This window comes from Gopherus evgoodei, chromosome 1 (genome assembly GCF_007399415.2).
Source record: "Gopherus evgoodei ecotype Sinaloan lineage chromosome 1, rGopEvg1_v1.p, whole genome shotgun sequence".
NCBI lineage: Eukaryota > Metazoa > Chordata > Testudines > Testudinidae > Gopherus > Gopherus evgoodei.
Window position 1 is genome coordinate 278,330,529 of NC_044322.1, and position 24,983 is coordinate 278,355,511.

The window sequence follows — 24,983 nt, forward strand, 5'->3', positions numbered from 1 at the left end:
GGGGCGGGGCTGGATGTCCCGGGCTCACAGACTCCTCATGCGGGGCCGAGCGGCAGCCCGCAGCGCAGGGGGCCAGGCCTGCAGCAGGAGCCGCCCTGCCACCTTCCGGAGCTAGAGCCGATAAACCAACGGAGCCTGAGAGGCGCAGGCCGCCTCACAGGCTCTCTCGGCAGCAGGGACCCGGCGGCGGCTCTACCGTGCGCGGCGCCGAGCACCGCAGAGAAGCCGCACGGGGACCGGGCTCTCGGCGGGTGCCGGGGCGGGGGGACTCACCTGACGTGCGCGTGGCTGTAGCCGATCTTGGCATTATAGGCGCCGTTATCCAGCACCAGCGTCGCCATCTTCCTTCCAGCCCCGCCTCCACCTCCTCGGCCAGCAACTCACAGAGTCTGAGCGGCGGAACGTGTGCGCGCTGCATGATGGGGACGGGGAGGACTCCGGGCGAGCGCGCCTGGCGCGAGAGGGCTGATCAGACGTGGTGCTCGGTCCCGCCCCCAGCTTTCCGCCATGACACTGGAGGCAAAGCCTGAGCGGACCGACCTGAGGGGGGAGGGGAAGAGTCGCCCCCTCCGGTTCTGATGCGTCTTGCGCGAGCCCAGGGCTCTGCACCTGTGGGGTCTTTACCTGCGGGATGAGGCGCTGCGTCCTCACGGCGGCTCGGGCGGGGAGGCACAGCAGGGCTGGGGAGGTGGAGTCTCTCCACCCCCGCCCGGGTCTCGCTGCCCAGCCCCTGCTAGCGCAGCCGGGACGCACCTGGCAGGTCCGCCCCGCGAGCTGCGCTGCTGCTTGTGGGCTCTGGCGGGGACTCAATTCTGGGATTTCTGATAGTAGCGAGAACAGCACCGGGTCGCCTCTCTGCCCGCCCCCTTGTGCCCTGGGGGTCCCTGATAGAAACGCGTCTGTGGTGAAATCTCTTACGCTTCAGGCGTGCTCAGGTGGGGAGAGGCAAATCCCGCTCCGCAGCCGCGAAGAGGAAATTATTGGTTCAGCCACAAAACAGCCAAGGGAAACACAACCAAGTAACCGCCTCCGTTGCATTAAGGAGAAAACAATTGAGAATCGCTGCTCTGTGGTATAGCATCAGATATACTAGGGTCACTCAGCCAAGGGTCAGGGTGAGTAAGGTAGCAGACACTTGAGGAATTCTGAAGATAAGATTTAAAAAAATGCTTCTGCAGCAGTTTAGATACAGGACAGGTGATAGAATTTAATATCTTAAATGAAACTACTGTTATCACTAACTACATGGTAAGAAATATGTAGTTAAACTTACAAACTGGAATAGCTTTAAAGGAGAGCTGTACAGGGTAAAGTGAGTTTCTGTTATTATTGCTTCTCTTTTCTTAATGGAAAATATAATAATTGAAAGGTCTCTTAATTCCTGCCCCCTTTCTTGGGTTTTTTTTTTTCTTTGTTTTTTTACAAGAGAAATTCAAGTTTTGTTTATCCTGGCATATTTTGGCTGGTGGAGTGCTACTGACATTGACATATCAAGAGACAAGGATAAGAGCAGTCAAAAGTGAAAGGAACTTTGAGTCAGATTGTTAACAAAATAAATATGAAGCAAAATTGTAAATACCTATTTAATTCATATTCTGAAGTAACTCATGGAGGGGATAGGATTCAATATCTATATGCTTTCAATTACGATCTGATTGCTCATAATATACTTCTCCTTTGACAACAAAAAATTATCCAGAAAAAAACAGGAAAGATGAGTCTTGACTTTGAGGTTTGTTTGTTTGTTTTTTTTAAAGGAACATACTCAACTTTAAAATCCCTTATCGGTTTTCTTTCACTTGAGTGGAAACCTTACTATTGCTGGTTTTTGAGACACTTCTCTTTTTGGTCCATCTGCTATTAAAGTCAGTGAGAATTTTGCCATTTATTACATACAATGGAGTCAAGATTGATCCCTTTGTTTTCCACCTTGATTTCAACAGACACACAAGGTGCATGAGGTAATATATTTTATTGTCTCACCCACCTTGTTCTAGTATCCTGGGACCAACAAGGCTACAACAACACTGCAAACAACATTGATTTTAATGGAAGTTAGGAGCTTAAACATCTTTGAGGATCTGGGCTTTAAAGCCATCCAGGTTATCAAGCTGTTCTGCAGTGGCTCAAGAGCATGCATTCCAACCTCAGAGCAGACTGTTAAGCAACAGGACACAGACCCCAAATTGGTTGTGAGTTCTATACTTAGACTTCACCAATAAATTATGAAGTGTAAATTCTTTAAGCACTGTAACAGCCTTAACATGGAGTCACGGATAGTTTCCCCTTGGGTACTCTGATCTATTTTGCCACCCAGGTAACTTTGTCTTTGTGATAGGTGGTCCCTTACACCAAAAATCACAACAATATTCAGGTTACTCCCAGTCCCAACGGACCAGTCACTTACCCTAGGTAACTGCACCTGAGATCTCACACCACAAACAGTGCTAGTAATTTATTATAGCCAATCCTATCTAAAGCTTTATTAGCTAGGAAAAGAAAATAAGAGAACTTGTTTACAAAGTTCAAGTCAGTAAACATGTATAAACACAAAAAGTAATAGATGCTTCCTTAATAAGCAAGCTCTATATGTCCTTCAGGGCTATTACAGGCCAAGCATTGGAGATCTTTTGCTTATGCTTAGTAATACTGGCTCCTCAGAGTTCAAGCAGCATACAAGATAGTTGCTGCTTGTTACGGCCTTTTATTCCTTCCCTTCTTCTGCTTCACATTGCAAGCTCAGTTGCTGGGAGGAGTTCAGTTACTCTGTCCTTACCTCTTCATTGGGTGGTGGGAGAAATGGGGCAAGGGTTGGGGAAGCAATTAGCAAAGTCTTTTGTCCTCATGTTCCACAATGGTTCATCTGCCGGTGATGGGTCTTTTTTTATTGAATAAGAGATAATGCCTTCTGTGGCAAACTACTATTTCATATTTGATACTGCTTCCCTTCTGGCTGGTGATTAGCTGTTATGGACAGCAACAGTCATGGAACAAACATTATTACCTTATAACATTGAATACAGATGATATAAGTGAGATAAATACATGCAGCAATTTACAAGTATTCCATAAAGTCTAAACACTAAGCAAATTTATGTAATTCTAATACTAATACTAACACACAGGTTCCAGTTATGTATTTTCAGTGTTCAGCTGAGCCCTAGGGGCCTTGATGTGAGCTAGCACCTGGTCTGCCAGCATTACACAGGCTTTACTTTATCAGGACTGGATGTGTACAGTTGTTTACTTTGGCCTCTGCTGCTATAGAACAATCCTTCAACTTGGTTAACATTTAGCCCAGAGCAGCAAAATTAAGATAGCATCAAAGGGGTAAATACTGTGCAGTAATTCAATCCTTGGCACACAGTGTAAATCAGGGGTTCTCAAACTGGGAGTTGGCACCCCTCACAGGTTCGCAAGGTTATTACATGGGGGGGTTGTGAGCTGTCAACATCCATCCCCAAACCCTGCTTTGCCTCCTGCTTTTAAAATAGCGTTAAATATATTTAAAAGTGTTTTTATAAAGAGGGGTTGCACTCAGAGGCTTACTGTGTGAAAGGGGTCACCAGTAAAAAAGTTTGAGAGCCACTGGTGTAAATGATTTTAGGTGAGTTGCAGGTTGCAAAAGGATGACAATTTTAGACTGAAGCAAAATATATTTTATATATACATTTTGTGTTCAATATGCTTATGTATGTGAAACTAATGATTACAGTTTCTTGTCTTGAATTCATATTTCTAAAAGTGGTAACCCCAAGAAAACCACTGAGTGTGATGCCATGTTATGGTGCAGGTAGGAGCCAGGAGCACAAAAAGGAAAGTGGTTTCAACAGAGGGAATTAGTATGATAATGATAACAGAAGTGGCACAACAATCAGCACCGTTTCTGGGTACAGTCAGAACTGCAATGTTAACTCCTTCTAGCACAAGATGGTATGTCTGCACGTTTTACTGAGTGGGAGCTAGCCTACCAGCTGGGGTCAACAGACAGGCTAGTGAGACTTCTGCTAGTGCTCTAAAAATAGCTGCTTATAGAGTGCTTTGAAGTTGGACCTTGGGCTCTGAAATCTAGGGAGGGGAGGTGTGCTTCAGAGCTCAAGCTCCAGCCAGAATCATGATGTCAAAGCACCGTCTATGCAGCTATTTTTAGAAGCTTAGCACCAGCCCAGTTAACCCAAATCAGGCCCCACTGAGATTCATAAAACCCCAACTTAGCTGCCACTAAACCCTGTAGGTGCCTAAACTTGCGCAGCACCCAGGGTTTTGCAGCAAAAAAGTTAGGCACTTATGGTTATTCCCCTGTACGTGTGCATTGCAGGCCCACTGTAGGTGTCCAAATGCCCAAGCCCCAGAGCGATGCATGAACCAAGGGAAGATAGGGGTTTCTCCATCTAACTCATCTGCAGGGCCCAATCCGATAAGCATGCTCAAAGCTCATCTACCAGAACAGGCCCAGACATGAACTTGCACAAAATGGGGAGGGAAGAGGAGGACCTACCTCAACAGTGTTTAGAACATTCATCTGGGATGAGGGAGACACCCAGCTGAAGTCCCCACTTGGGAGAAGGGATTTGAATAGTGTTTGTCACCCCTCAGGTGAGTGCTCTAACCATTGAGCTATAAGATAGTCTCATGTGGGGCTTCCTCAGTCTCTTCTGTTGAAGCTGTTCCACTAAAAATTAGCAACTAAAAAGCTATTGGAGCAAGGGAACTGGATTGTGGGTCTCCCATGTGAGTGCTCTAACCACTAGGCTACAGTCATTCTCCTGCTTGCAATTTCTCACGTTCTCTCTGGGTCAGTGACTTTTTAAATTATTTATTCACAGTGGAACAGCTTCCACAGCAGAGATAGAGGGAGTCCATCAGAATATCCTATAGGCCAGTGGTTAGAGCACTCACATGACACATCCCTTCTCCCCCTGAGGTGGAGGGGGAACATGAACTGGGGGTCTCCCACATTCCAGGTGAGTGTCCTAACCACTGGACTAAGAGTTACAAGGGTGGTGGTCTACCTTCTTCCAGACTTCACTTTGAAAACAGCATAGGCACCTAACACCAAGAGCTCAGGAGAAGACACTTTCCTGGAGCCTGGACTTAGGCCTGGTCTGCACTACACAGTTAGGTCAACATAAGTTGCTTTGCATTGATCTGTTTGTGAGTGTGCCTATGCTCAAATTTGTCTCCAGTCAATGTAAGTGCCCTGTTATGGCCACCCAGTAACATCAACTCCCTGAATGGCATAGAGCCATGATTGACACTGAGGTGAAGGCAGTGCAAGCATAGACAGTGTGACCTGTTTTGACCCTAAAAGTCCTCCAGCACCTGTCCCACAATGTCCAAAAGTGACCAATGTGCTCACAATTGTGAACTCCGCTCCCTAGCGGGATGGGAAGTGGGAGGGAGTGGGGCTAGAGCAGGGCTCTCCCCTCCTTTTTGACTGTTGAAATATGGTAACCCTAGGTGAGGGGGGGAGCCAGGGGGTGCATGGGGACTGGCCCACATATATCCACTGCAGCCTGCAGGAGCCCCCAGGGGGGCACTGGGCTGTAGCCTGGGCGGGGAGATGCAGCTGCTCCCCACTAGTGGCAGCACTGCCGCCCTGCATCACGCTGGCTCCTCCATGGCTGAGGCTCGCTGCTGCTGCAAGCAGAAGGCTCTGGCTCTCCAGTGCCTCCGGAAGGTGGCTCCTCCCTGAGAGCTGCTGCAGTGGCCCAAGCCTGGCAAAGCCAGTGAGTGGACTCGGGGCAGGGGCCACCTGGGTGGGGTGGGTGGAGAGGGGTCATGGGGGGGCTGTGCACCCTCTAGGGGAGTTCAGGGGCTGGGGAGGGGGGAACCTGGTGTGGGGAGCAGCCCCTGGGCATGGCTGGCCCCTGGGGTCTAAAAAGGCTCATTGGGATTTGTCCCTCAATGAACTGATGTGCAAGGGGGGGGCGCAAGGTGGAAGTTTCACCTAGGGTGCAAAATATCCTTGCAGCGACCCTGCCCCAGGGGGTGCGTGCACCCCAGGTTAAGAACCACTGCACAAAACTGATAAGATCTGCAGTTTAATTTAATTTTAAATGAAACGTCTTAAACATTTTAAAAAACTTGTTTACATACAACAACAGTTTATAGACTTATAGAGAGAGAGACCTTCTAAAAACATTAAAAGTAATAATAAATGTATTACTGGCATGAGAAACCTTAAATTAGAGTGAATAAATGAAGACTCGGCACACCACTTCTGAAAGGTTGCCAACCCCTGGTCTAGCCAGTTCCACCAGCCAAGCATGGACGAGCCTGATGAAGGGGAAGGGGCTTTAGGTAAGGGTATGCATGCACTTTGTTTGTTTTTTTTCACATTGCTTACATTTAAAGATGGAGCCCAGCCCAGCCCAGCCCCAAGTTAACAAGACACAGGTACTGACTTTTCATTGTTTTATGAGAATAGAGAGAAGTACAACAAACAGAGGTAGAGTTATCTGTTTTTCATTCCCCTGTTGGGCTAGGTGGATGGGAGGGGCATGGAGATGACTTTGTTTATATACATAGGGAAGTCCCTTTTATCCTCCAGGTGAAAGGCACCTCACTTTACCCAAATAACTTTCTTTTGTACCGCAGTTTATATACCTTAACAAAGATAAAACAATACAGAAAGGAGGATTTCACAATCACAACTGTGATAAGTGATTTTGTCTGTTAGATAATTAATTTTGCTAGGTGTAAATCAATTAAGGTGGTGGGGTCTGACTGGCTATAAAATTGTTATGATATGTTAGGATTGGACAGAAACAATCAAAGAACCAGACAGAGATAATACAGACAAACAATAGGAAAGAGGGAACCAGAAAGATAAAACAGTAGAGGAATGAGGATTTCACAACCATAACTGTGAAAAGTGATTTTTTTTGCCAGACAGAAAGCTATCAAACTAAGTTTTCTTTAACCATCTTAAGTTCTGTTTCTTTCTCTGGTGATAGTGGGTGCTATTAGAACAGGACCGCCTTAGCAGCCTGATATTACACTGGTTTAATGCAGTGATGAGCTGCCAAAACATTAACAACCGGTTCCCTCCTCCTCACCCCACGAGGGGGTTGTGCCCCCCCCAGTTCTCCTGCCCCATCCAACCTCCCACGTTCCTTGACACCCCACCCCTGCCCCATCCACTCCCCTTCCCTGTCCCCTAACTGCCCCCTCCCGCCCCATTCAACCCCTCCTCTTATTCCTGATGGCCCTCCAGGATCCCTGCTCCATTCAACCACCCCTTCTCTGTCCCCCCTGCTCCTGACTGCCTTCCACCACCCCATCCAACCCCTGGTCCTTCCTGACTGCCCCTCCAGGACCCTTGCCCCCATTCAATTCCCCTGCCCTCTGACTGCCAGGAGTCCCGACCCTAATCCACCTCCCACCCTCTATCCATCACTTCCTCTGTGTTCCCTGCCCCCTCTTACTGTGCTGCTTGGAGATGGGGGCCGCACCACCCAGAGTTGGAGCTGGGAGCCGTGAGCGCCGGGCCAGAGCCGCTAGCCAGCCCAAAATCGGAGGCCGGCCTGCAGTTGGGACCAGGAGCCAGCCCAGAGCTGGGGGCTGGAGTCGGGGGCCAGCCCGGAGTCAGGGCTAGCCTGGAGCCACTGGCCAGACCAGAGTCGGGGGCTGGCCCAGGGCTGAGGGCCAGCCCGGAAACGCACCACCCAGCTGGAGTCGGGGCCGGAGACGCATGGCCCCTAGACCCCTCCTCTTGCCCCCCACCCCAGCTCACCTGCAGGAAGCTACTGCTTCCTTCTCAGCCCTCCCAGGCTTCCCGCGCTAGCAGCTGATTGGCAGGAAGCCTGGAGGGGGAGCCTTCAGAGGAGGAGGCAGAGGCAGAGCTGGAGCCAGGTGAGCTGGGGCCGAGGGCAGGGCAGGAGTTGCTGGAGCTTTTGTTAAATTTAAAAGTCCTTTACAATCGGTTCTAAAAGGGTTTCTAAATTTAACAACCGGTTCTCATGAACTGGTGGGAACTGGCTCCAGCTCACCACTGGTTTAATGTAATTTAGATGGAATGTGAGAATGTGACTTACTGCTTCTTAGCTAATGGCTGCTGCTCTCTTAATATGGCAGCAGAAAAAGGCCTTAGGCCTTACAATATGGCTACAGAAAAAGGCCTTATCCTTACAGCACCACATAATCCATAGCTTCAGGAAAACACCTGTTCATACTTACAAGTGTTCAGCAAGTACTACACAGTTCCTAGCAGCACCCAAAGCTCCGCACCCAAAGCTCCACACCCATAGAACAGCCATCATTTTGCACCTATTGAGCTGGTAATTGAATCTTTCTTTGGTGCTGTTGAGTTGGCCACAGTATGACTTCATGAGCTCGGTGAGCACTGAGCAAGTGGTAGGCCAAATCCCCCCAGAACCACTATTGGCTTTTCAATATTCTAATGATAATCCCAGACTATATTGATATCAGTGAAGTGTCCCCAGTGATCTACCAAGGTTTACACAACCACAGAGAAGTAGCCCTTTCTGCTGATGTACTCTGCAGTGAGGTGGACTCATACCAAAATAGACATACGCGTGCCATCTACTGCCCGGCTGCAATTTGGGAACCCCACTGCTACAAATCCATCCACTATATCCTTCACATTGCCAAGAGACACAGTCCTGTGCAGCCTGTCGTTTGCCAATGGCCCCCATTTTGGATTTTACAACTTCAGAATGATTTCCAACGGATCCAGAATGTGATTGCCACTTCCTTGTACACTGTCAATATAGCTCTCATTCTGTTGTTCCTGCACTGGAAGGCTAAGGCGAGCTTGGCATGCAGATCCAGGACTTTGGCCTATTGCATCTGAAAGTCTGGCATCCACTGCTTGTCATCCCAAACCTGCATTGTGATGTGACTCCCACCAGTCACTACTCATTTCTCAGGCCCAGAAGTGGGACTCCACCATCTGCAGCTGTGCCACGAATGCCATCAAAGACCTTGAATTGTTTCTGTGATGGCATCTTTCCCCAATCTGAACCTTAGAGTCCAAAAGTTGAGGTACCAGCATGAATTCCTCTAAGCTCAATTACCAGCTTAGAACCTGTAGTGCTGCCACCAATCAGGAATTTCAGTGCCTGATACCCTCTGGTCCCCCCAAAACCTTCCCTGGGGACCCCCAAGACCCAGACCCCTTGGATCTTAACACAAGGAAAGTAAACTCTTTCCTTCACCAGTGCCTTTCCTAGGCTTCCCTCCCTGGGTTACCCTGGAAGATTACTGTGATTCAAACTCCTTGAATCATAAAACAGGGAGGAATGTACTTTCCCCCCTCCCCTTCTCCCTCACCCAGAGGCGATACAGATTCAAGCTCTGTGAACCTAAAACAAAGGGATTCCACCCCTCTCCCCTCCCTTCTCTTTCTTCCCTGTTAAGTACAAACTCAATTCCCTTGAGCCTCAACAAGGGGAAAAAAATCAAACAGGTCTTAAAAACAAAACTTTTAATAAAAAGAAAAAAGAAAATCACTGTAAATTCAAGATAGAATATTACAGGGTCTTTCAGCTTATAGAAACTGGAGAAAAAGCCTCTTCCAACAGAAATACAATTTAAAATACTTGCAGCCAAATACACATTAGAACTCTACCAGACAGATACATATTTGCAAATAAAGGAAAAAAACAATTAAAAGACTATAACCACCTTCCTTACTAAATACTTACTATTCTGCATATATAAGAGACTGTAGCAGGGAGACTGGCAAAAAAAAAAAACCTGGTGGCATGTCTAGTCCCTTCCAGGACTTAGAGAGAACAAAGCCAAACCCAAAAACACAAACAAAGGTTTCCCTCCACCAAGATTTGAAAGTATCCTGTCTCCTGATTGGTCCTCTGGTCAGGTGTTGCAGGTCACTGTTTATTAACCCTTTACAGGTGAAAGACATTAGTCTTTAGTTATCTGTTTATGACAGTTTCTCTCTGTGTCCTGCAGCAAACTGTCTTCAAACAAATTGCCATATCCCACATTGTTGCAGTACTTCCTGAAAATCTGCAAATACAGGAGAATCATGCGTTCCATATTTGCTACATTCATGAGAATAGTGAAGAGATCTGCTGCCTCCATGCTTCTGTCAGAGATGCCTGATACCAAAAAATGCTGCAAGGATTAGTGGGATTTAAAGAAAAGGCACAAAAATTGAAGGATATGGATAGCATTATGGAATGGAGAAAGTTGCATGCTGGAACTTTGATTCTAGATAGAGATCCCTGAGCAAGTCATTTCTATTAAACACCACATTGCAAAAAGTTCCCAAAAGGCATTGTGCCAGATGGCAGTGCGTGGCACCTTGGGATATCTACACTGCATTTTGCATTGACACAAGCACTCCTGGTGAGTACACACTGAGTCAATGCACGCAGCAAAGTATTCACAAGCACAAGAGATATACAAACTTCAGCATCTGTATGCAGACATAACTTGCATTGACCAAAGTTTGTAGCATAGATGTGGCCTTAAGTGCTGAACTCTGAGATGGCTGGGGCTTAGGACATGCTCCAGCACCTTGGCATCTCCCTTTGACTAGCTTAGGTTGGGCACCGCCTAGCGTGCTGGTTTATGTGAATCCCATTCTGAGGGACCTATCTTTCCCCATTATATAGGGATCCTCGATGCTGAATCTAGTCATTGTGGAGCCCAGTGATTTTCTAGGTGCCTCAGTTTATTTGTCAGTGTGACTGGAGTCCTAGGGGGCCACACTGAGATTGCTTAATTAGGGTAAACTGCAAAGAATGGGTCAGCCGATCCCCAAAACTAGTGGTTATTCTAATACTTAAATTCACCAAGCCAGCAACAAAACAGCTTCTACAATACTTTACTGGTTACACAGAAGCAAAAACAGTGCCCTTAAAGCAACCCAGTCTATGGACTTCCTCCCAGACAGCCAAGTCAAATATGATGAAGATTACTGAAAATCTTATTCACTCATATAAAAAAGTTCTACCAGTTCCAAAAGATTGCACCCATTACCTCCCAGGTCAATGAATATTTCAGATCTTACCCAAATACACACTTACAGCCAATTCTTATTAACCAAACCAAGATTTAAAAAAAAAAAAGAGCAAGTGAGAGAGAGTATTGGTTAAAGATTATTATTCATTCAGACTTGAATATAATTCTTAGATCAGTTTCATAGCTGAGGTGGTGGTCTTCAGAGTTGCATAGAATTCTTTCAGAATTAGTCCATAGGTTGTAGTCCAATGTCCAAATATTAAATATCAGGGCGGTCCAGGGTGTAACTGGAGATCACAGTCTTGTGACTCAAACTTCCCCTGACTAAGCTTAAGGAGATCTGAGGCCTTGTCTACACCACAAAGTTGCAGCGCTGGTGAGGGAGTTATAGCGCTGCAACTTAGGAGGTGTACACATCTGCAGGGCATCACCAGCGCTGCAACTCCCTGTTTGCAGCGCTGGCCGTACACCCGTTGAAACTCGGGTGTAGAGGATCCAGCGCTGGTGATCCAGCGCTGGTCATCAGGTGTAAACACTCACCAGCGTTTTTCTTGACCTCCGTGGAATAACCAGGTATCCCAGCATACCAGAGGAAGCCTCTCTGGTAATCAAGCAGGTCTCCTTCCCCGCGGTTTGCAGGGGGGTTCGGGGAACGCGAGAGCAAACCGCGGGGAAGCAGGTCTCCTTCCCCACGGTTTGCTCTCGCGTTCCCCTAACCCCCAGTGCAAGCAGATCTCCTTCCCCGCGGTTTGCAGGGGGGTTCGGGGAACGCGACAGCACACCGCGGGGAAGGAGATCTGCTTGCACGGGGGTTCAAAAAACACCGGAGCAAACCGCTGGGAAGGAGACCTGCTTGCAGGGGGGTTCGGGGAACATCGGAGCAAACCACTGGGAAGGAGACCTGCTTGCACGGGGGTTTGGGGAATGCGACAGCACACCGCGGGGAAGGAGATCTGCTTGCACGGGGGTTCAAAAAACACCGGAGCAAACCGCTGGGAAGGAGACCTGCTTGCACGGGGGTTCGGGGAACACCGGAGCAAACCGCTGGGAAGGAGACCTCCTTGCAGGGGGGTTCGGGGAACACCGGAGCAAACTGCTGGGAAGAAGACCTGCTTGCACGGGGGTTCGGGGAACGCGAGAACAAACCGCGGGGAAGGAGACCTGCTTGGGGGGGGGTGTTCGGGGAACACTGGAGCAAACCGCGGGGAAGGAGACCTGCTTCCCCACGGTTTGCTCTTGCGTTCCCCTAACCCCCCTTGAAGCCGCCCAACAGCGCTGCAGTGTGGCCACATCTAACACCACTTGCAGCGCTGGTTGCTGTAAGTGTGACCAATCTGCAGCGCTGGCCCTATACAGCTGTACTAATACAGCTGTAACAACCAGCGCTGCAAAATTGTAGATGTAGACATACCCTCAGATTAAAGGGATCAAGTCCCAAGTGTTTTTATAGAGATTTTCGCAGTCTCTTGACAGCACGCAGTCCTTGGGTAAACAATAGGCTTTTGAAGTAACCTGTTTCCTAAGCATCACCAGTAATTAGTTGCATTCATTAGTATAAAGTAATTATTCATTAAGCAGTTTATATACAGTTTACTACATACTTCAAAGAGAAGTATAGACAATGAAATTACTACACTCAAGGTTTATCTAAATGTTAATATTTCCTTTTGATCTTTGAATTAACAGATATAGTAACAAACAGGAACCATCTGTTTACATGGTTAACGTCTAATAAGATATAAATAAACACATACAATTAGTATTACCTTTAATTCTCTAACAATATAGCTTTGCATTTCAAAGTCTAGTCTATTTAACAAGGCTATATTAACTATTGATAAGAAATAGCCCTAATTACCATTTATATACTTCTCTAACATGTCTTTAAAGGTTGAATTTGGATCATTTAGCCTGCAAGGTACTTAACCCCTTCTGGGCCTGTGTCACAGTGAGTCTAGCCTGAGGTGTCTAACTGTAATTATAAATTTTGAATTTTGAAAGAAAGTTACAGACATTCTAGACAAGTCATAGGTGGGGTGCATTTTTATAGGTTTGAATCAGCAGTACTATATTAGAAATATCTAGAAATAAACACTTAGAGAATGATAAAAACATAAATTCCATTTTGAATTCTCTGTCTTTTCTTTTTTGTTCTGCTGTCCAGATGTGAGGAGGACAGAGGGAGATATATCTAGTTCTAACAGAGGTAAGTGCTTTGTTCTTGGTAACTGATGTTGCACTCCATACACTTTATGGAAGTATGCTTATGAATATGATGTAACTGGAATATGCTTTATGCTAAATACCCCTTGTATGGTGTCATTAGAAAGCTTGTAATCTACTAAGTGTGTTCATCCTGTTTGTTTGCATGTATTATTTCTATGTCTGGAGTTAGGAGAGTAAGATATAAACTTGTATCACTGATATAAACATATTAAATGGAGGCCATTTAGGGTGCCCCAGAAAAAACTCAGTTGTAAATGGTCTCAGTTACTTGAAAGCCTTCCTGTGTACGTGTGGGGCCAGCCCATGAGTAACGGAGACTAGGGGTCTTACAGTGATATGTCACCATGGCACCTGGTAATGAAATCCATCTTCAATATGGTACTTTTCCATTTAGAAGGAGGGGTGGGACCCAGAGAGACAAAAAAATTCCTGTCTTGTGCCAAAGCTATAAAAGGGGGTGGAGCAGGACAAAGGGTGGCTTCCAGTCATGAGAAAATCCCCTGCTTATCATCTGAGATATCTGCTGGAACTAACAAGGACTGTACTGGGGAAAGGATTGGGCCTGGACTAGGAAGGAGTCTAGTCTGGAACATCTCTGAGGGTGACATATTACCTGTAATCAGTTTCTTGATGTATTAGGCTTAGACTTGCGTGTTTTTGCTTTATTTTGCTTGGTGACTTACTTTGTTATGTCTGTTAGTACTTGAAACCACTTAAATCCATACTTTTTATACTTAATTTGGGGTTTGGAGCCCATTGGGAACTGGGTGTCTAGGTGCTGGAGACAGGTAACCTGCTGAGCTGTTTTCAGTTAAGTCTGCAGCTTTGGGGGCATGGACCGGACCCTGGATCTTGTTGCAGCAGGCTAGTATTTCTGGCTCAACAAGACAGGGTTCTGGAAGTCCCAAGCTTGCAGGGAAAACAGGTTCAGAAGTAATTTCAGCACATTGGGTGACAGTCCCAAGGTGATTTCGGTGACCGAACCCGTCACAGTAACCCCAAAGTGACACAGATAGAGACACAGAGCAACAATATTAACCCTTTCATTGCCTATAAGCAGACCATTTACCCCAAATATTGTAAGAACAATGGTATTGCCATTTCTTGTGGTTGGTGATTGACCAGATCTTGTTTCACTGCAGTCCATGTCAAATTTCCAGTGAGTACAATCCCAGAATGATGGATTTTATATATTTTTTTCTAGTTTAACATAGTTTGCATTTTTGTTGTTATCCAGTAATGTAAGAAAAGCATCATAATATTTTCATCCCTTTTTAATATAACTGACTTGCTTGCAAATATTGGTATTAGAAATGATTGATATAAGATATTTCAATATGATTCACAAATAGAGATCTCTTCTCTCAAGCCAGGACTGGCAGCAGAATGTACGACATTCTGTTTTTAGACCAATCCTTTTTATGTGCTCCAGGTCAGTGACTTAATGACAGCATACTTAATCCTTGCTCTAACTGATCTATCTTTTGGTTCTTGAAGGGAGGTCACTAGTATTATCAAAAGTCTATTTTCCAGTTCAGCAGTTTCTGGTTTCCTCTTAACATTAAATGAAGGACACTTTAAAATGTGGATTCAATTAAGGTGGAAGGCTGAAGGAATTGGGTTTGTTTAGTTTGGAAAAGAGAAGACTGAGAGGGGACATGATAGCAGTTTTCAGGTATCTAAAAGGGTGTCATCAGGAGGAGGGAGAAAACTTGTTCACCTTAGCCTCCAATGATAGAACAAGAAGCAATGGGCTTAAACTGCAGCAAGGGAGATTTAGGCTGGACATTAGGAAAAAGTTCCTAACTGTCAGGGTAGTCAAACACTGGAATAGATTGCCTAGGGAAGTTGTGGAATCTCCATCGCTGGAGATATTTAAGAGTAGGTTAGATAAATGTCTATCAGGGATGGTCTAGACAGTATTTGGTCCTGCCATGAGGGCAGGGGACTGGACTCGATGACCTCTCGAGGTCCCTTCCAGTCCTAGAGTCTATGAGTCTATGGAAGTGGGCTAGTCTCAACAGTTGACGGGGTGGAAATCACTTTTGTAGTGCTAATGAGGCCAATGTAATCAAGGTGGCCCATTTCAAACAGTTTAACAAGAAGGTGTGAGTAGCCCACTTCCACATTAATTGAACTGGCTTGTTAGCACTGACTGTTTTAGTAAGGCAACTCCAATTTTTTCATATGCTGTGTATTTATACCTCTACTGTATTTTCCATTCCATGCTTCTGATGAAGTGGGTTTTAGCCCATGAAAGCTTATGCCCAAATAAATTTGTTAGTCTCTAAGGTGCCACAAGGACTCTTCATTGTTTTTGCTGATTCAGACTAACACAGCTACCACTCTGAAACCTTCTGTACTGAGGTACTCTTATTTAGTTAACTAAGGTGTTTCCCAAGGCCATCGGGATGTTTTTTGTATATTTTTTGGTGGGGAAGCTCTAGAATGAAAAGAAAGGTTGTTAGAGAGACAAGCTAGGTGAAGTAATATATTTTATTGCACCAATTTCTGTGGTGAAAGCTACAAGCTTTGGAGTTTACAAGAGCTCTTTTTCAGGTCATATAGACTGTAGACAGATGGCTTGTTGACAGAGTAAATAAAGCAGTTAGGGATCACCTAGAGATTAACTATAATTTTAAGTGAATTGGTCTCCAAAGAAAGGAAATAATCTATCTGTGTATTTAATCTCACTGTGTAGAGCCTCAGTAAGATTAAGAGAAGATCTTTTTTAAAAAGTCTGGCACTTCAGTAATTGTTGGGAAATTCAGGTCATCAGGGGCACAAGTATCTATTAGTGTTGAATACTGAAGAAGTTTCTCCTTTAGTAGTTCTTATTAGGGCAAATTTTACAGGTTATATCTATATCTTTCTTTGGGCCTTGTATATATTTATTTTTCTTTTGGCATGGTGTTCCTGGTGTAGATAATTTTTTTTTATTTGTATCATTCCAGTTGGAAAGGAGTACCGTTTGTAAATAAAGGGTCTAAAAGCTTCATTTTGGTCCATTGCTGAGATAAGCTGTATTAAAAACCGAACTGGAGGAGTATGAGGAAATTCCATTCTGCCTTGAAATATAACAAAACTGTGTATTGCTAGTGTGAATGAAATAAAAGAAAGTTTTCCAGCCCCACCCTGACCAATCATTAGAGCATTTGTGGGAGATGACCATGATAATATATATAATCATAGCCATAGACAATTAAGAGGCTGGAGAGGGGAGGTTAAAACCCCCTCTCCAAATTAGGGATTGCAGTAATAAAGAAAGAAAACACTGAGTGTGGACCAGAAGTTAATTTCTTAATATTAAAAGTGGACAAATGTAGTCATGGTACAAAACTACTCACTGAAGTGATAGTCAACAGCTATTATCTTTTAACTCTAGGCCTCCCCCCAAATAAAATAGTTGTCCACATTACTTTTTTTATCAAGACAAAACTCTTATGTTTGAAAACAGTAGACTCCTAGCTCCCTTGTGATGTCTCTTGCATACTGCATCTGCATTAATCTATTGTTTGTATTTCTTATTTTCAACAGAAGTAAGAGGAAAAATGCAGCGTGATTGATACTCTTCCCCCTCAAAGTGGAGGGATGGAAATATGGTAGGAGGGTGAGGAAGGGGCCTGGAGGACTAGCTGACACAGCGAAGGGGATGGGAATACAGGTGAAGAAGGGGGCAGGCAGGATGCAGATCTGGGGAAAGGGAGGGAGGGAGGCGCAGGCTGCGGTGATTCCCTTCCTCCGGGATCCCCCAAGCTCCTGCCTCACGCAGCCAGGTGCGAGCGGGGTTTCGGCTCCTCTGACAGCCCGCGAGGGGTGCTTCTGCCAGGCGCCGCCCCCTCTCCAGCCCCCGGCCTCTGTCACTAGGTGATGGTGCAGCCAAGATGGCGGCGGGAGCGTGAGCGGAGGCGGCTCCGCTCCCTGACCCCGGGAGGAGGCAGCGCAGGGATGAGCCGCGTTCCCGGCCTCGTTTGGTTCCCGTGAAGCTCGCAGGGAGCGGGGAGCCATGGCGGGGATTATCAAGAAGCAGATCCTCAAGCACCTCTCCAGGTGAGCGCGGGCCGGGGGGGGTGCGAGGCCTGCCGGGTTCCCCCTCGCCTCGCCGGGAGCGGGCTTCGCTCAGCTCCTGCTGGAGATGGGGGCCCATGAACGCCCCCTCCGTGGGAGGGGCTGGGAGCCCGGCGGCGCTGGCCGCTGTTTTGTGGGGTGGGTTTGAAGTTCTAGGGTAAGAAAACAATCTTCTCGCTTGGTGCCAAGGTGCGGGCTCCTTGGAAACCCCCGCGCGAGAGAACAGCCCCGGGGGGAGAGGGATTCGCGTTGGCTGGCGTAGGCGAGTCGAGGACGAGTCACACTGGCGGCGTTGGGTCCCCTCCAGGCACCCACAGATGCCTGAAGCGTCTGCGTCCCCGCCCCCTCCTGAGAGCTACAGGGTACAAGGCGGCCTCGCAACCGGGCTGGCCAGTTGTCGCAGGCCATGTCTACATCTAAAATTTTGCAGCGCTGGTTGTTACAGCTGTATTAGTACAGCTGTATAGGGCCAGCGCTGCAGAGTGGCCACACTTACAGCAACCAGCGCTGCAAGTGGTGTTAGATGTGGCCACACTGCAGCGCTGTTGGGCGGCTTCAAGGGAGGTTCCGGGACCGAGAGAGCAAACCGGGAAAGGAAACCAGCTTCGCCGCGGTTTGCTCTCTCGGTCCCGGAGCCAGCCAGCAAGCCGAGGGGAAGGAGACCTGCTTGCTCGGGGTTCCGGGACCGAGAGAGCAAACCGGGAACGCCGCGGTTTGCTCTCTCGGTCCCGGAGCCAGCCAGCAAACCGCGGGGAAGGAGACCTGCTTGCTCGGGGTTCCGGGACCGAGAGAGCAAACCGGGAACGCCGCGGTTTGCTCTCTCGGTCCCGGAGCCAGCCAGCAAGCCGCGGGGAAGGAGACCTGCTTGCTCGGGGTTCCGGGACCGACAGAGCAAACCGCGGCGTTCCCGGTTTGCTCTCTCGGTCCCGGAACCCCGAGCAAGCAGGTCTCCTTCCCCGCGGTTTGCTGGCTGGCTCCGGGACCGAGAGAGCAAACCGGGAAAGGAAACCAGCTTGATTACCAGAGGCTTCCTCCTTCCACGGAGGTCAAGAAAAGCGCTGGTGAGTGTCTACATTGCATTACCAGCGCTGGATCACCAGCGCTGGATCCTCTACACCCGAGACAAAACGGGAGTACGGCCAGCGCTGCAAACAGGGAGTTGCAGCGCTGGTGATGCCCTGCAGATGTGGACACTCTCAAAGTTGCAGCGCTGTAACTCCCTCACCAGCGCTGCAACTTTCTGATGTAGACAAGCCCTGACAAAGATCAGTCTGTGCCCCTCTGCTCCAGCATCAGTGCGTAGTTGGAAAGCCAGAAAGGTAGCGGGCGAGGTAATATTTTTAATTGGACCAACTTCTGCAGGCGAGAGAGACAAGCTGTTGAGTTTACACAGAGCTCTTCTGCAGGTCTGGGAAAGTCCTTAGAGTGTCACAGCTAAATACAAGGCGGGGCAGATTGTTTCCCATAAATAGTTATCGCGGATTTCAAGAGAAGTAGCCAGGAAAGTGACTAACTGAGGGATGTGAGAGGGAGAGCTGAGCTACAGTTACTGGCCAGGAGAAGAGGGAGCAGCCCTGTGGGTTGTAAATTGTACTTGACACGTTGTATGTGGGAGGAGCAAGCAATGGCATGGCTGATGTCATGGAGTCCAGTGGGCACAGTCTTTGCTGCCTATTCCAAACAGCTGCACAGACACACCACATTTGTCTCAGATGTCAAGGAATCTAGAACAGTGGTGAAATTTTAATAGGTGCCACAGCTCATAGGGCAAGTGAGTAATCTGGGATAGGAAAATCCCTGACATAGAGAAGGATTACTATACTAGGGAGCGGGCTGAGTGAACAAAAGAGCATTTTGAAATCTGATGTAGTTAAAACACCTTTGCTGGTCTCTTGAACCCTTGACTTATTACAATCAAAACAATACATGTGTAGCCCCACATGGGTGTGAAATCAAATTCTCCTGCACATTTGCACAGCTCAGGAAGATGCTTTCTAACAATTCATGCCCACTATGCCAAGCAGTCAAAAGGTTACAATTTTTGTACTGTCTCTGTGATTGTTGTTTAATTCACTTCATGGTAAAGACCAATTCTGTTGTAAAATATGCACTCAGTCCTGGGTGTGTACATGCATATGTACACAAATATGTGTGTGAAAGATAAAAACTGTAACCAGAGGTGCCAGCTGTTATAGAGTGTAGTGAGATGATATGATTAATGGGAGAGTTTTTTAACATTCAGTTGAATAATTTGGTTTCACTGTTTTAACATTGGTAGCCCTTCAGTGTGTGTGTTTATGATCAGAAAAACTGTTCTGGAAAGATAGCCTTTATTGCTCTTCTTAGTTGCTACTTATGTGTCTTTCAAGTCATATATGATTTACAGAATATGCATTTACTGCTGCCAATAGTAATAAATAGCAAATAAAAAAAAAAGGAAAAACAAATACAGCTGTGGATGACAGCTGAATTCTCTTGTGCCATATGCATCAACAACAGATTTGTTAACTAAACTCTGATGCAAAATCTTGGCTCTGTCTACTCCTTAAAGATTAGTAGTTGTGATGTATGAAGCAGAAATGATAACAACTTTATTTTTTCTGATTTTTATAATTGCATTGATGATTGTTTGAGAAATCGTGTTATGACCTGAACATAATAGAACACTTTTTGAGAATGGAAATGGAATACCAAGATATCATTTGTTCAGAATCAGCTCATTAACCATGAGCATTCATGATATTGCAGGCCTTCATTTAGGGCCTGACCCTCTGTGGTGCTTGGCTTCTTCAGTCGGAGCTGATGGAGTTCAACATATTGTAAGATCAACCCCGTCATTTTCCTCAAGACATGGTTGTTCTATATGTAAAGATCAAGAAGTTTGTAGTTCAGAAGCTCTAAGTTCCTATATCCAGTAGAGGTATATTCTTTTCATAATACAATATTATATCTCCTGTTAGTGATGTGTTAAATTTTATGCATCAGGAAAGGAGAAATAGAACCACAATCTTTGTATTTTACATTAAGACATGCCTAAAATCAGCTGTGTGCACAGTAGTTGGTTTTATAATGTAAATCCATATCCAAATGTTAGGTCAGAATTAAGCCCCATGATTTTTTTTCACACTATTCTATAATTTGCAGTCAGTTTCTAGTGATTCGTAAAGATACTTTTTGGAACACAACAGATCATTCAAACCTTAAAAGTTTGGGGATTTTTTTTAAACTCTCTGATAAGGTATAGCGGACCATTTGAAATTTGTACAGATATGGATTTTTTATTGCCCACCTTACATTTGCAATATAGTAGACATATTGTTTCATAAAATCTGGACCCCATTCTGATACTTGTACTAATTTGGAAATCAATAGGACTACTTGTGGAGGAAGGCTTTGCTCAGCATGTGTAAAAGGAGCAGGAATAGGCTTCTGGTTAGCTGATACAGTTAAATATAGAGATCTGTCACGTTAATAAAATGGCTGATTTGAAATGTCAATAAAATGCTCAATGGAGAACAAAGAAAAGTTTTCCCTAGGAAATTAAAATTTGTATGTAGTAGGGTATGTATATATGATTGGCTGTATAGCCTATATATAGGCTTTATAGCAAAGGTGGAACAAATTGTCTTATGAATAATGATTTGCAAAACAAATGCTAATTATCTGTCAGTCTCTAACTCTTGAAACTGTTTTCTGAGTGTGTTCTGTTTGTGGTTTTGGGGTTAGTTAGATTTGTTCTAGCACTAGCAGCTAGGTGCACTAAACTTTAGGCTTCTTTCTCATAGTAGTTCTCAGGACTTCAGGGTTCTTTCTCACAGATAACATACTAATTTATTTGCTTTAAAAACAGGAAAAAATGCAAGTTACAAATCAGTATTTCTTAACCATTTTCTTAATGTGTTACAATAAAAAAAATTGGCTTACAGAGCTGTTAGGTTTGTCAAATCAGTTTTCCAAACCAGACACAGATAAATGAGTAGACAAAAGACCCTAGCACAATGGGGCCCTTCTCTTGGCTGGAGCCCCTAGGCACTACCATAATTGCAATGAGGGAAAAGGAATCAGAATAGGTGCTCCTTTTACAGTTCTAGATGAGATGAAATCACTCCTCCCTCTCTCTCAAGGTATCAGTTCCAGCAAAAACAGAGACCTTGTCACTCACAAAGTATCCCAGATTGTCCTGTTGGGTTTAAGGAATAATGTGAGCTGAGGTTCAGGTAAGATTTATGCTCATTCAACCTCTAACTTGGAGTAGAAAGTAAAGAAGAGTAAAAATCAAAACAAAACTTAAACTGGGTAAATAAAACCAACCTGACAAAACCAACTCCTCCCTTTCCAGATTATTCTGTTTTATACAGTTTAAGCATAACTTTGGTAATGATTTTAGGCCTTTTTTTTTTTCAGAGTCCTTGGCTAACAGTACCCTCATAAATAGATTGTTACAGTATTTTTTTTTTTGTAAATAGGCTGGGCTTTTTTATTCCATTGTTGTGACTGTTTTTATTGTTTCATGTATTATAGAGGAAGCTGGTAGTGACTTCTATCTATATTTAGCTTGCTTAGCACTTTCCATTTTTACAAAATTATGTTATTTTCTTTGAGAAGCTTTTGCAGCAGATCTTTGATATTTGGTAGGAGAATAACCCTCCGGCTACACAAATGCCTTTTCTTTGACCCATTACATTTTATTCAGCTTTTGCTATGATATAAATTTAAAGATTGCCATTTCCCATCTCTCATTTGTGTTCCTCAGGAAAATGTTGGCAGAACATAACAATAAAAACTGAATGGGCACTCTAAGGCTGGACCATGATGCTGCAACCTAGCAACATACGCTATTTGGGAATGCCTGAGAGGTACTAGAGAAGCTATAGAGGAGGAGGGCTGGGAGAAAGACATCTTGGCACCACATGGGGATGGAGCTCCCTCAGCCCTCTTTATGGGGAGGAGAGCTGATCTGGACCTTCTCTCACTCACCTTCTCTCCCAAGCCACACTCCAGACCCAGCATCTAGACCCAATAGTCCATGCCTCTTCTGGTGTTGCCATATGGGTCAGGAACTCTCCCCACTCCTAGGGGTGATGAGAGAGCTGGGCTTACCCCACCCCTGTCTCAGAACGCACACCCCATCTCCGTCTAGTTGGTAGCAGGAAAAGGCTGTTATCCCAATGTAATCAGTCTCGTAGTTTGATGTAGAAGTTTGTGCTGCAGTTTTGTGAACTAAGTAGCTTTAATTCTTCCCCCTGCTCCATGTGCAACCTTAATTACATGTTCACATGCTGTGGTGTTCGCAGGACCCGAGTCTTATTCAGTGCATAGGATGGATGCAAAAGGTGGCAGAATTAAGATGACATAGGAAATACCAGATTTACAGTTGCCCACTTTTGAGTTGCCCATTTACAGTGACCACTTTTGAGTGCTTGATTTTGCAACCTAAAATAATGTTAATTTAACATTAGGAGGTTTTATATGAATATATTATGAAGATAACTGACCTCAGTAGGTTGAAATAAAATGGTGAATGGAGACCTGAAATCAAACACGCAGGAGAAGTCTGATGTGGTTGAGGAAAGTGAAAGAAAGATTGCCTTTGGGTTGTGGCTGTATTATTATATTGTACCTTCTCTCCGCATTCAGATTGGTTCTGAACTGTAGAAATACAAAGCTGGAAGGAACCTTGGGAGTATTAGTTCATTCCTACCCGCTCCGCTCTCCCTGCTGCAGAGGCAGGATCAAATATACCAAGAAGACTAGTTTCTACTGTGGCACCCTTAAGAAATTAGCTGACTAATAACGACAAGGTTGGAGACTCACTAGGGATAGCCTATATCTGATAAGGGGACAGTAGCGGGGGGAGGGGAATATCAACACTTTCTTTTCTCTTTTCTCATGTTCTTTGTCTGTTGATCATGCATTTGTTTTATATTTATTTATTTTATATTTGTACAATGTCTACCACGTTATGGGCGCTACAAGGAATAAATAGTAAATCACTTAAATTCTCAGTTTTAATTATAAGGAAGTAATTTCCCTTATTATAGTACTACAGAATCACCACTGAAAGTGTTGGAATTACCCAGAATATCCATCTGTGTCTTAGCTGTAATTAATTTGTCTATCATTGTTATCTAGATGCTATGTACAGAAATTGGAAAGCATAAATTCTCTCTGGAAGTACCTTAATTTCTTTGTTTATACTGTTATTTTCATTGAGATGGGATGTGTTTTAGCTCAATGAAGGAAACTTCGCTATTCTATAGCCACCCTTACTGAGGTAAATGAGATGAGTCTTCTGTTATAGTCTGAAGATAGTAAAATTTTGGACCAAATGCAGCGTCTGTTTAGTCTTCACCATTGTTTCAATTGCTTTTCTCCAGTGAAGATGAGGATTGTTTACTACATCAGCCTATGAAAGGGCTGCCGTCTTCAGGCTAGCTAAAAATGATTAATATTTCTGGCTACACCAGTGATTTTAATGTCATAAATTAGTGATACTCTTTGATTTAGCTTTCTCACAGTCATTTTGTTGCTTTTAGTATAAAACAAACTTCATTTTATGCAGGGTGACTTACTCTTCCCAATGGGGAAGGAAGAAAGTGGGAGAGAGGGAAGGAAAGACACAGAGAGAAAAAGAGAGACTGCTCTTTTTAATTTTTTTTCCTAATACTTATGAAGTCCTCAATCCTATGGTGATAGGTGGTAGGTATGGTATAAGAATCTAGCCCTCAGATTCTAGCTAGATAAAGTCCAGTAAGATTCAGACTGCACACCACCTTGATCATGACAGTGCAGATATGCTCGGTAGTTTAGGCTGCTGCTAATTTTTCAGTGTTGGTCTCTTCCTACTGGTATCACTTCTCTCTTACTTGCATGGAACCATCTGCTTGACCCAACTCATTTTCTTTAATGTACTTACCCTATTAGGTCATTGAGACATTTAAGTAATGCCATTATCTACCCTTGATAATGAGGTGGAGAGCTGCTGTCATCTACATACTGCTAGCGGCAGAGACCATATAATCTTACAATCTCCTCTATTGGTTTGAAATGTATGTTGAATATATGGGGAAAATCTTGATCTTTGTGTGATTCCACAAATAACAGACAGGGAAGAAAAATAGTTAATCAGGATCTTCCGGTGACCAGTCTAGAGGAACAAGCAAAATATACTTAGTGCTCCCTCCCCTTCTGGTCCACAGGTCAGTGGGGTCAAAGGCTGCCAATAGGTCTAAGAGCATCAGTGTGGATATTTGTTCTGTTTATGGCTATAAGGAGATGCTACATCAGTCAGATGTGTCCAAAATACTGACAAGGGTGAGGTGTTGCTGAAGTTGGTTTTCTACCAGGTTCTCTATAACTTTTCCTAGAAAGGAAAGTTTAGTCATAGGGTGCGGTCTAACCCAGGCCCCCATCTTCTGTTATGTTACCATATTAGTGCCTGCAAGATCCAAATCCTTTTGTGGAATAAGCTTTAATTTAAAATAAAAGTTCTAGCATTTTGAGGTATGAAGAAAACTTTCCAAATTTGAATCAGTGCTGTATTGTCTAAAGCAGCCCTATGTGTTATAAATTGTCCCATTCATGTTAATAGGATGCTAACTCTTAAGTTTAACAATGACAACTTAAAGGGACACCTTATCTGCTGTTTTTACAGATAACATCTGGAAGGGTTAATTGCCTTCCTCATGACAACATTCCAAACCATTTTCATTTTCTGGTGCCAAAAGCCCCAT

General features: G+C 44.9%; 2 protein-coding genes across 6 annotated transcripts in view; one reads left to right on the forward strand and one right to left on the reverse strand.

Annotated features, from left to right (window-relative positions):
* ACTR6 (actin related protein 6) overlaps nt 1-639 on the reverse strand; it is a 30,756-nt gene extending 30,117 nt beyond the window's left edge. The window contains exon 1 of one of the 2 annotated variants that reach the window (XR_003998469.1): nt 274-639. Coding sequence is in view for 1 of the 2 variants with exons in the window: in XM_030548460.1 (XP_030404320.1) it covers nt 274-341 (68 nt within the window). In the remaining variant the exon portion in view is untranslated. The remainder of the gene's footprint in view (nt 1-273) is intronic. The other variant, XM_030548460.1, reaches the window with a different exon arrangement.
* A 16,387-nt stretch (nt 640-17,026) lies between these two features.
* UHRF1BP1L (UHRF1 binding protein 1 like) overlaps nt 17,027-24,983 on the forward strand; it is an 80,591-nt gene continuing 72,634 nt past the window's right edge. Inside the window, exons 1-2 of one of the 4 annotated variants that reach the window (XM_030548463.1) lie at nt 17,027-17,232; nt 21,375-21,467. Coding sequence is in view for 1 of the 4 variants with exons in the window: in XM_030548464.1 (XP_030404324.1) it covers nt 17,189-17,232 (44 nt within the window). In the remaining 3 variants the exon portion in view is untranslated. The remainder of the gene's footprint in view (nt 17,233-21,374; nt 21,468-24,983) is intronic. The other 3 variants (XM_030548465.1, XM_030548462.1, XM_030548464.1) reach the window with 3 other exon arrangements.